The sequence below is a fragment of the Pogonomyrmex barbatus genome, unplaced genomic scaffold, assembly GCF_055798465.1.
Source record: "Pogonomyrmex barbatus isolate J1 unplaced genomic scaffold, ASM5579846v1 scaffold17, whole genome shotgun sequence".
Lineage (NCBI taxonomy): Eukaryota > Metazoa > Arthropoda > Insecta > Hymenoptera > Formicidae > Pogonomyrmex > Pogonomyrmex barbatus.
The window spans coordinates 5,719,424-5,729,235 of record NW_028297113.1 but is presented as its reverse complement, the minus strand read 5'-3'; the positions used below and the strand labels follow the sequence as shown (position 1 = coordinate 5,729,235).

General features: G+C 38.0%; 2 protein-coding genes across 5 annotated transcripts; both read left to right on the top strand.

The window, feature by feature from the left end:
• Positions 1 to 2,919: 2,919 nt before the first annotated feature.
• On the top strand, positions 2,920 to 5,053 carry LOC105432126 (uncharacterized). Its single transcript, XM_011646773.3, has 3 exons — positions 2,920 to 3,641; positions 4,586 to 4,730; positions 4,808 to 5,053. The coding sequence occupies exons 1-3, from the start codon at positions 3,506 to 3,508 to the stop codon at positions 4,941 to 4,943; spliced, it is 417 nt and encodes a 138-aa protein (XP_011645075.2). The 5' UTR covers positions 2,920 to 3,505; the 3' UTR covers positions 4,944 to 5,053.
• Positions 5,054 to 5,574: 521 nt separating this feature from the next.
• Skp2 (S-phase kinase-associated protein 2) lies at positions 5,575 to 9,635 on the top strand. Of its 4 annotated transcripts, none has more exons than XM_011646775.2 (7): positions 5,575 to 5,833; positions 6,640 to 6,769; positions 6,857 to 7,171; positions 7,247 to 7,535; positions 7,687 to 8,123; positions 8,198 to 8,325; positions 8,389 to 9,635. In XM_011646775.2, the coding sequence occupies exons 2-7, from the start codon at positions 6,726 to 6,728 to the stop codon at positions 8,733 to 8,735; spliced, it is 1,560 nt and encodes a 519-aa protein (XP_011645077.2). In that variant the 5' UTR covers positions 5,575 to 5,833; positions 6,640 to 6,725; the 3' UTR covers positions 8,736 to 9,635. The 4 variants fall into 4 exon arrangements, with proteins under 4 accessions (XP_011645077.2, XP_011645076.2, XP_088930881.1 ...); XM_089074755.1 differs by lacking the exon at positions 5,575 to 5,833 and adding an exon at positions 5,860 to 6,387; XM_089074754.1 differs by lacking the exon at positions 5,575 to 5,833 and adding an exon at positions 5,860 to 6,404.
• Positions 9,636 to 9,812: the final 177 nt, after the last annotated feature.

The following is a 9,812-nucleotide window of genomic DNA, read 5'->3' as shown; positions in this document are numbered from 1 at the left end:
CACACTCGCACTCATTCTTCACATATTTGTTTTCTCTCGATTTACCTGGCATATCCGCGCCATTGTTTTACGATCGTTGCATCCACCTGAAATTAAGATTCATCTCGCTCCATCATAATTTTAGAAAGTTATCGAGAGACGCATAGGCGAACATGCGACTGGAATGTTGATATTAATTCTCGAAAGCTCGATCTCATTTAATAAAATACGAGACGATTCATACGAAAGTTTAGACGAGAATAAAATACACACTTGAAAGCTAGAGATTTAATATTCCGAGAGCATTAACGTCTCACATAACGTCGTTCGCGAAGACGTACCAAATTAACTTAGGGAAGAGGTCTTTAGCCAAAAAAAAAAAAAAAAATCAGAAATTTGTGTAAAATCGTGTCCATGTCGAAAAAGTTAATTAGAATTTAGCGAACCGACTTAAAAGAAAAAAAAAAGAAAAAAAAGTAAAATCCATAGAGGATCCGTGAGGGATACGGGAAAACGTCGGCGGACGTTACGCTCACGTTGGCTTTAAAACGCTTCTCGACGGGATTCCGGCGGGCGTGCATTCGACATGGTCGCGGTTCCGGAGTGCGGGAGATCGCCAAGAGAGATCGTATTTAATTTTCGTACGTGCACGTGCCGTCCTTGCGCGCCGACTTGCCGTTCGAGTCGGCCACAAGCGTATATACGAGTACAAATCGCAGCCCTTTAGCTTTCGCGTTAAAAGAAAATTGCGCGCAGGGTGCGAGGCCTTCTCTAACGAGTGTAAAGAGTCTCGGCGAACCTGCCACTTTTCTCGGCCAGAAACGCAAACACGAACGTTCGCGCACGGGGATAAAAATTCCAGTATTTCTCGATTCGAGAAATCGCCTGATGCTTTTTACACTTTTTATAAAACACCCTGCGCATCGGGGCGGCGGCGACCGAATGGGAATACAGTCGGGTCTCCGTATTCTTAATCCCGAACCTTAATTCTTCTTCTTTCACTTTAGTTCCATTTTGGTTCGATCGGTTTTGTTCGATAGAATTGCGAGCTAATAATACTTTGCTCTTTATTCAGCTTTTGATCGATTACAAGTGTGATATTTTTATTTCACGCGTCTAGGACGATCGGAATATAAATAAACGCTGTTGAAAGAGAAATTCGAAATAGAGATCGCTTAATTTACTAGGAATATACTACGGAAATCCGACTGTGTGTCCGATCGATTTGTAATTAACGAGACATCGGATCGTTTCCTCTGCGAAAGAAAACGATGTCGATTTATCCCCATCCCGCCTTCGACTAAACGGAGAGTCGCGATCGCATTTTATTAGTCTCGGTCGACAACGAAAAGCTCCATTGGAAGCTGAGGGATATTTTCGGATCGGTTATATCCTATAGAAAAATATTAACACGTCAGCGTTGAGGATACTGAGCGAATTAGATCGGATAATTATTATTACAATCGGATTACAATTACAAATCGGATGATACGTCAATGTTTCACGAGGGACACACAAAAGCGAGAGTCGGCGAGGGCGTTAAACACCGACCTCCCGACTCCGACGAACGCACTGCCGATTGCAAGATGCTCTCTGCCGCATAACGAAACAATCGACAAAGTTTAAAAAAGATATCCGGTATCCTCGAGAAGATCCCAGGTATTTTTCTATAAGGACTCGAGGAACGCTCTTCGTGATAAAGTTTTAAGGAAAATTCGTCCTGTGTGTTTGCGTGCGTGTCAATCAGCCCAGAGCGAATCGCGTAATAATCTACCTTGTTGACCTTTTCCGATGTTTAATTACAGTTGCGGTTTCGGGATTGACGAGAAATCCGTTGTTGAATCTTGAAACTATTCTATGAGAAAAAAAAAGTGAATGAGCGAGAGAAAGAAGAGAGAGAGAGAGAGTGAGAGCGAGAGAGAATGTCGTCATGGTGATCCTCTACGTATTCTTCGATTACGCAACGGCGGTTAATACGCTATCTCAGTATGTCCGTGATAACAGCGACTGATAGCGCAATATCTTTCGCGTTAATACGGCATCGCGATCTTTCCCAAAGTGTCGTCCCGCGCTGCTGCGAAACGACGACGAGGCGACGATGCGGTCGGTCTCGTTTTTCCCGACGATAAGACGCGAGGTCGCGGAAACCTGAGACAGAGAGGTAGTCACGATAACTTTGGCGATAACTTGGAGCTAAAACCGAGCTGGCGTTATAACGTTATGTCAAACGGATTTTCACCGAATTTACCGAAGCGTTGTGAAATAGCGAAGTGAGCTTTACTTGAGGCGCGATTGCGGAATGCGCGCGGTAGGGATGTAAACGGCTGTAAACGTCCTATATAATTAATGCGAGTCAATACGGGGATTCTGAGGGGGATGCTTTTTGTATTACACGAGGTAAACGAACGTGACAAATACAAGAGAGACTGAGAGAAAGAGAGATTTTGAGAGAGTGTGAGAGAGAAAGCGAGTGAGTGACCAGAGACTCTTTGTCGAGAAAACGAGCGTGAGATATTTTCGTTTTCCGAAAACGGCCGCTTCTCCTCTCGGGAGCCTTCATTCATTGATATGCAACTGATTAATTGGCAAACAGGCTGAAGAGATAGCCCGGATAATTTAACGGCGATAAGGAGAAAAGAGAAGCGCCAAGGTCGATAAGAGGAAAACGAAAGAGAATCGAGAGATTTGTAATATCGCCAGATTATAATCACTATTAGCCGTATAATACTTTATTGGAATATATGAATTATTAATCGGGAGAAGAAAAGTCGAAAAAATAAAGAGAGGCAAACATGGAAAAATCGAGTCCATCTCGTTATTCCTGCAAAACCCCTTTCTTGTTTGCGAGCGTTTAGAGTAGAGATTCAACTCGAATGAGATCAATGAAGACCAGTGAGATCTAAAAGAAATCAATTATTTCAATTTTTTACATCAGAATGCCGGAAACAACAAATATGAATAAAAAAATATAATAATTTTAAGTTAGAAATTTTATCTCGCAAAGATCTTTTTCGAAATACTTAAAATAGATTCAAAAAGGTTTAAAAGTTACATCTTGCTGTTTTTGCAGTAAAATCTTAGCATGGTGATAATACTAGAAAAATTTTGCTATTCCAGCGACTAATTTAAGCATTTTAGATAATTGATTTTGATGGTTCAATAAAATTATTTTCAGATCTATATCTTAGACCAAATTTTTAGATGTTTCAACAAAACTGTTCCTTTCATGTTAAAATTTTTTTTTCGGCGGATTCCTCGAGCGTTTCGAAAGTTCCAGTGTCGTGGAACAAAAATTAATTTCCTCTAAATCGGAAACGGCAAGTTTCCGAAACAAGAATGTCACATGCGCTTTTACTTATTTCTGACAGAGCTTATTTCGCAGGTAGTATCGATCAAATACTCCTGCACGTCGCGGGGACACGCACGAGGCACTCAAAGCGAGGCGGCGAGGCTCAGTTGAGTATTTGCGACAACGGGACGGACAACTGTCGGGGAAAAAGTTATTAAGTATTCTCCCATCGGAATTATGTCAGAGCAACAAACGGATTCGTATGACTCGAGACCGATAACGTCGAAGAGAACGGAGAGGCCGCCGTTCAAGCTGTGTTTCTCGAGAGACCAGCAGATCGGAAAATCCGACGTTTGCATATCAAAGACAAACGGTACATACTGCGCACATACGTGGAATGTCCCAGAATCATCGTACATCCGTCTCGATTGTTTCCGCGAGAAAGCGAGATCGAATCGAAGTCCAATTGGCCGAGGAATCAGTGCTGAAAAGGATGGATTTTCGCTGGATTTCGTGAGAAACGATATACGCGATAACATTTATCTTTTTTAGGGTACCGAGCTGCCAATTTATCGTCATACGTAATTATTAACTTTTATATCATATTTCATATCATTCGTATCTGGCCAAGCTCGGTGTCAATAACTTGGAGGGTTATCCCATCGTGACATTGTTTTAAACAATCATACAGAAAAAATATTTTTGCTGGCAAATATAAAATTTGGCCAGATATAGATCTGAAAATAATTGTACTTCAAAGTTATTATGTACGACGTTCAAATTGGTTATCAGAAAATTAAAAATTTTTGTATTATTATTATTATTATTATTATTATTATTATTATTATCACGTTTAAGCGCTTTTTATAATAATTTTGGTGCTCAACAAAATTATTTTCAAATCTGTGTCCAACCAAATTTTTAGATTTGCCAGCAAAATTTCTCTTTATACGGGAAATTCTTCGGAGAGAAGATCTAAACATTTGCATGAAAAGAACTGAAATATCTAAAAATTTGATCGGATCTGAAAATTTTCTTGAGTTTTTAATTGCTCAGTTAAAATTAGCGAGATTTTTGTGAAATTTTACCGCGAAATCTTACAGGTTTCATTCGCGATGAGTTTATTTTTCGGTAATGAGCTCGAGTTTTATTCATGGTTTATTGAATCGGAATGAAAGAAAATATATCCTTCCCCTCCTCTCCCCCCATCCCGCGGTGATCGGCGCAATCGCGATTTTAATTTCCGCAAAGCGAAGCTGCAAATTGTGCGTAATACGACCTGAATAAATGCGCACGCGAAGTATAAATGAATTACAGCGGAGTTCATTACGCCGAAATTCTACTCGAGGGAACTCGAGGACGCGCAAAATGCGGACGTAAGCGATACGCTCGAGAGACTCGCCAAGGAACAAGATAGGAACCCGAGGAGCCTGTACCAGTCGCCGTTATTGACCAGCCACACGTAATTCCCGTCTCTCCTGATGGTCCATTTTCTTAATTGTCTGTTGTCATTCTAATGGCGTTCATGATGACTTTCAGTTACGGCTGGTGGCATGACAGGGGGATACACCCGAAGGATACGCGGTTCAACTTTCATAAGAGAACGTCGGACCTCGTGAGCTTCCAGATGAAAATTTACGCCGAGGATCGAAAGTTGAAAGGCCTTAAACAATAAACAACGATAGAAATTTAACTTTGGCTATTTTATTTTATTATCAGGTATTCGCTATTGACGTAATTCAATGGCCATCATGAATAAATGTATATTTCGATTGGGATCATTTATTCATGTTTTTTTCCCCCTTCATATCCAAAGAGATTTCTTGTTATAGATATTCTTGTTATAGATATTAAGACATCTTTTAGATAAACATATGCGACTTGGAGTTTTAGTCAAATACTTGTCCTTTTTAGCTAAACTTTTTGCATCTCGTTCATCCTTCTTCTTTCCTTCTTGTATTAAAAATAAAAAAGATCTTAGATTTAAATCGGATTTTAAACTTGCGACTTCCATATATCTCTTTTTTATCTTTAAAAATTGAAAAAAGTAGAGTAAATTAAACCCTGATTAAAGTCAACCTACATTGATAAAAAAACGGATATACTTATGCGATTACTTCTACACAAAATCACGCATCATTCTAGGCGCGAAGTCGAACGCGAAAAAGGCGCGAAATCGAGGCGCGCAACGCTGCCGGCGTGCTGCGCACGCGCGAGCGCGCGTTTCCACGATTTCGATATATCGCCGCGTTCCCGCCTTTTGACGGGCGAGCGAGCGTGGCCAATCGGCGAGGCGGATCGCTGCCCCACTTCGTTGCTTCGCCGAGACGATCGCGCGCGACGAGCGACCGAACCGCCACCGAATGATTTGTTTTGCTAGTCCGGCTGGGTCGGTGGGTTCTGGATCTCGTGGAGTTTTGAAGAAAAAGGGAGAAGACTGAAAGGAGTCATCACGAGCGGCTCGACGGTTCCGTCAAGGATGGATTCCGGCGGCATAGTCGAGCACACGCGGCTGCACAAGGAGGTCCGGCTGCCGAAATCGGCGGAATCCTCGCCGCCCGAGAGGTGAGGCTGGTTCTGTCATGCCGCTTTTGGTTATCGGCCGCACGCGAGCTTCTTACCTGTTGCCTGTTGCTCCCTCGGCAGCGGGGAAGGGGATGTAGACAGGTGTACACCCTCGCGCGCGCGGTCATTCGCTCGTTTCCTTCGATTAGGTTAAAAAATGAGCCGCGGCCGAGGGGGACGCTCCAAGTAGTATTGGATGATGCCCGGAGTACGTGGCGACCGACCGTCCCGTTTTGTTGTGCCTCGCAGCGAATGCTCGATGTACTACGATACTGTGGCCGAGACTTGACGCTGCCGAGAAATCGCGACGCTTCCCCGATTGTTAATTGCACGTCTTCCCTATTTTCGCGAGCGAACTTTCAGTATTCGCGATATTTCGGAGGTATCTCGGATTGGGAAGACCGCATGCTTGTCCGAGAAAGCGTCTCCACGAAACGTTTTCTCGATTTTCGAAGATTGAATCTCTTGTATTTGCGAAGTTGCTCGTGAGATTAAGATTTGGAACAAATGTGTGCTTCCTACAAGTAAACAACGACGAAAATCACGTGTATTTGGTAGATATAAACTTGAGGCAAAGATTGGTCCAAACAGTATTCTTATTTTCTTCTTCTTTTGTATGCATGACTGTATGTAAATGAATCTATTGACTTTCCGTTATGTATAAATTATTATTTTTGTTTGAAAAATACAGATAAATCTATTTTTTTTGCTATTGATATGTATGTAAAATAAATGATATTAACCATATGATATTTTCATGATTAACTTAGATTGTATGTAATTGAAATATTAATCCTTCCCTACAGTATTTGCCTGGTTTTCTAACAGTTCACTTGAGTAAGAACTTGATATTATAGTTTGGAAAATAAGAGCTTAAATAACTATACCTGTAATGAATAAAGATCCATCCTCTACATCATCATCCTGGTGGAACAGGTTTATATGATTTGTTCCTTTATTTATAATTAAATTGATCTATTTATACCTAGACTTTTTGTAAAGAAAGATTATCTATGTTCACAGCAAAAGATTACGTTTGGATGATGGCTGCAATAACAATCTAAATAGTACTCTCAACGATTCTCGAAATAGTGCAAAATGGCCATATTCGGGAAATACCAGCCTTATAGAGCCTGAAATTCTGGAAGATATGGGAGTTGGCATGTTAGAAGATGGAGCAGTTTACAGTGAAAGTACAAAAAGGCCACAATCTGAAGAATGTACAATTTTATCTGAGAATTTAGATAGAAATAAATCAATAATAAATGAAACAGATGCCTTCGGATATCAAGAAGAAGTTTATACAAGTTCTAGTTTTGAAATTGTGAATACAGACAGGTTTGTGAAGAGAAAGTTGTTTTTAGGAATTAAATTGTCTTTAAATTATTTATTATTCACTTATTATTTTTGCAGGATTCAACAAGATTCATATGATTTGGATGAATTAGCAGTATTTGGTAACACAGAAAATGAATCTGGTTATTCTTCGAGAGTGGAAGCTGATTATTTTGCAGATTCAAAAGAAAGTTTTACTAAGGAAAAGATGAATATTTCTGCTGATAGGAACGAGCAGGCTTGCTTAGATCAATTCTGTTTATTCCGAAGGAAAAGAAGACCTTCCATTGAGGGCGAGAATAAATTTGATAAATTATCAGATGAAATAATTTTGATGATATTAAAATGGTTACCTAAAAGATATCTGGTAAGAATAGTAAACAAGTTAAATGTAATTGTAATTTTTTTATGAAATTATATGTATCATATATATATATATATATATATATATATATATATATATATATATTAATAATTACACGAATATTTAATAATTATATAAATTATTTTATGTGCAGGTAAATTCTATGCTAGTATGCAAACGTTGGTGTCAGATAGGTCGAGATGAAGCATTGTGGACTAGATTAGATTTGAGTAGCAAAGTTTTAAACGAAGGCACATTGGGGTACATATTGCCGCGAGGAATACAAATTCTGAGACTGGCGCAGGCGGAAATCGCGGATCCTATCTTCTGTGAGAGCAGCGAAGTTCTTAACGACTCTTACATCAGTAAATTACAATACTTGGATTTATCCATGGCGGTTATATCGCCAGCTGGTTTGGCTGCCTTATTATCCAAATGTAAATATCTGAAAAAATTGTCACTGGAAAAGTGTATAGTAAATAGAGATTGCTGTAGAGCTATTAGTCAAAACACTGAATTAGAAGTTTTGAATTTAACAATGTGCGAGAATATAGACATTGGATGTATCACGGATTTAATGAGACTTAAATGGTAAAATTATTATTATCTCTATGTATATTTAGGTAATGACAGTTGTTTTTATTTTAACACGAATTATATTTTAGTTTAACTGCCCTCAACATGGCGTGGTGTTCTTTGGATAATGAATGTATGACTCTACTTTGTAAAACACTGTCAGCATCAATTACACGCTTGAACCTAGCAGGGTGTAGAAAAACTATGACTGATGATAGTAAGTATGATAATTGAGATTCATTAAGCTTTAATATGCTTTTCTTTTTCTCGTAAATTTCAGATATAAAGGATTTGTCGAAAAGGTGCCCGGATATTATAGAATTAGACTTGAGTGATTGTGCTATGCTCACAATACATACTGTCCATAATTTATTAAACTTTTCGAAACTCGAACACTTATCGCTGAGTCGTTGTTATAGTATTCCGCAATCGGCTTACGTTAGATTGGCGCACATGCCGTGTTTATTGTACTTAGATGTTTTCGGCTTGATGTCGGAATCGGTATTGAAAACGTTGCAAATTGCCTGCCGCGAACTCGAGATTAATAAGTACCTCTATAGCTCGGTCGCAAGACCGACAGTTGGTATTCGAAGGACCAGTATTTGGGGCCTACGAGTTAGAGATTAACTTTAATAGGCAACATTTTTGTCAATTTACAATACATCAAGAGGGATAGATTTGACCAAAGGGTAATTGATCTATACGTAATATTGCATCTTTTCATACAGACTGAATATCGTACTGATTAAAAAAGTGAGTTTAATTTGAAGAAATAAAATAGTATAGATGTTTAATAAGATAATATGTATGTTCTTCCGGAAATTTAATATTGAATTGTTGCTCAGAATGATGATAATTTCTTGTATATTCATATTATACCTATAATACGGAGCATTCGCTGATATTTAACATGTCAGCTTGTTACGGCTGTGTGAGACTGACTTATTTACAATTCCTAATCATGGTATTGAATTTTGTCAAGAATTTTTGTTTCGCTGTATATTAATTCTTACCGGATTGAATTTTTCAAGATCTCAGAAGATGAAATAGTTATATATGGTTGTATATTTACAAAAGAGAATTCGCTTATAAAATGCGAAAACTCAAATCTATAAATCTATAATGTATTTGTGATAAAATTCCATGCCTATTCTTAATTAACGATTATACGAACGACTCAATTTGTTGTGCATATAATAAAATTTCTTGAATTGAAAATTGTTTTTAATGTTAGATGCTTATTTGTTACAATTGCTAACAAAAAAATGTTTAATTCAAAATTATATGTTGCTCATATCAAGTAATTCTAACTGATTATTATTCAAATAAATTCAAATTGATGTATTGATTTAATTACACATGAATATGTACAACAATTAGGGGCATGCGCATTATATTTAAATATTTACATATCAATAATTATATGTGCCTATATTGTCTTGATATCATAATTATATTTTTATTCGCGTCAGACAGCGAAAAAGAAAATTTACAAATAAAACTTTCGAAATTTATTATCGTCCCAAGTATCGCCTTGTGTCATTTCCTGTTTCATTACATTCTCATATTTCTAATTTAATATCCAATATTTATTACATTTTGGAAAAAATTAAATTTTTTCTAATCCATAGATTTAAAACTCAGAATTCGAATTAATTTCTGAAATTTTCATTGGGGACGGATAAAAATGATATATTAATTTCT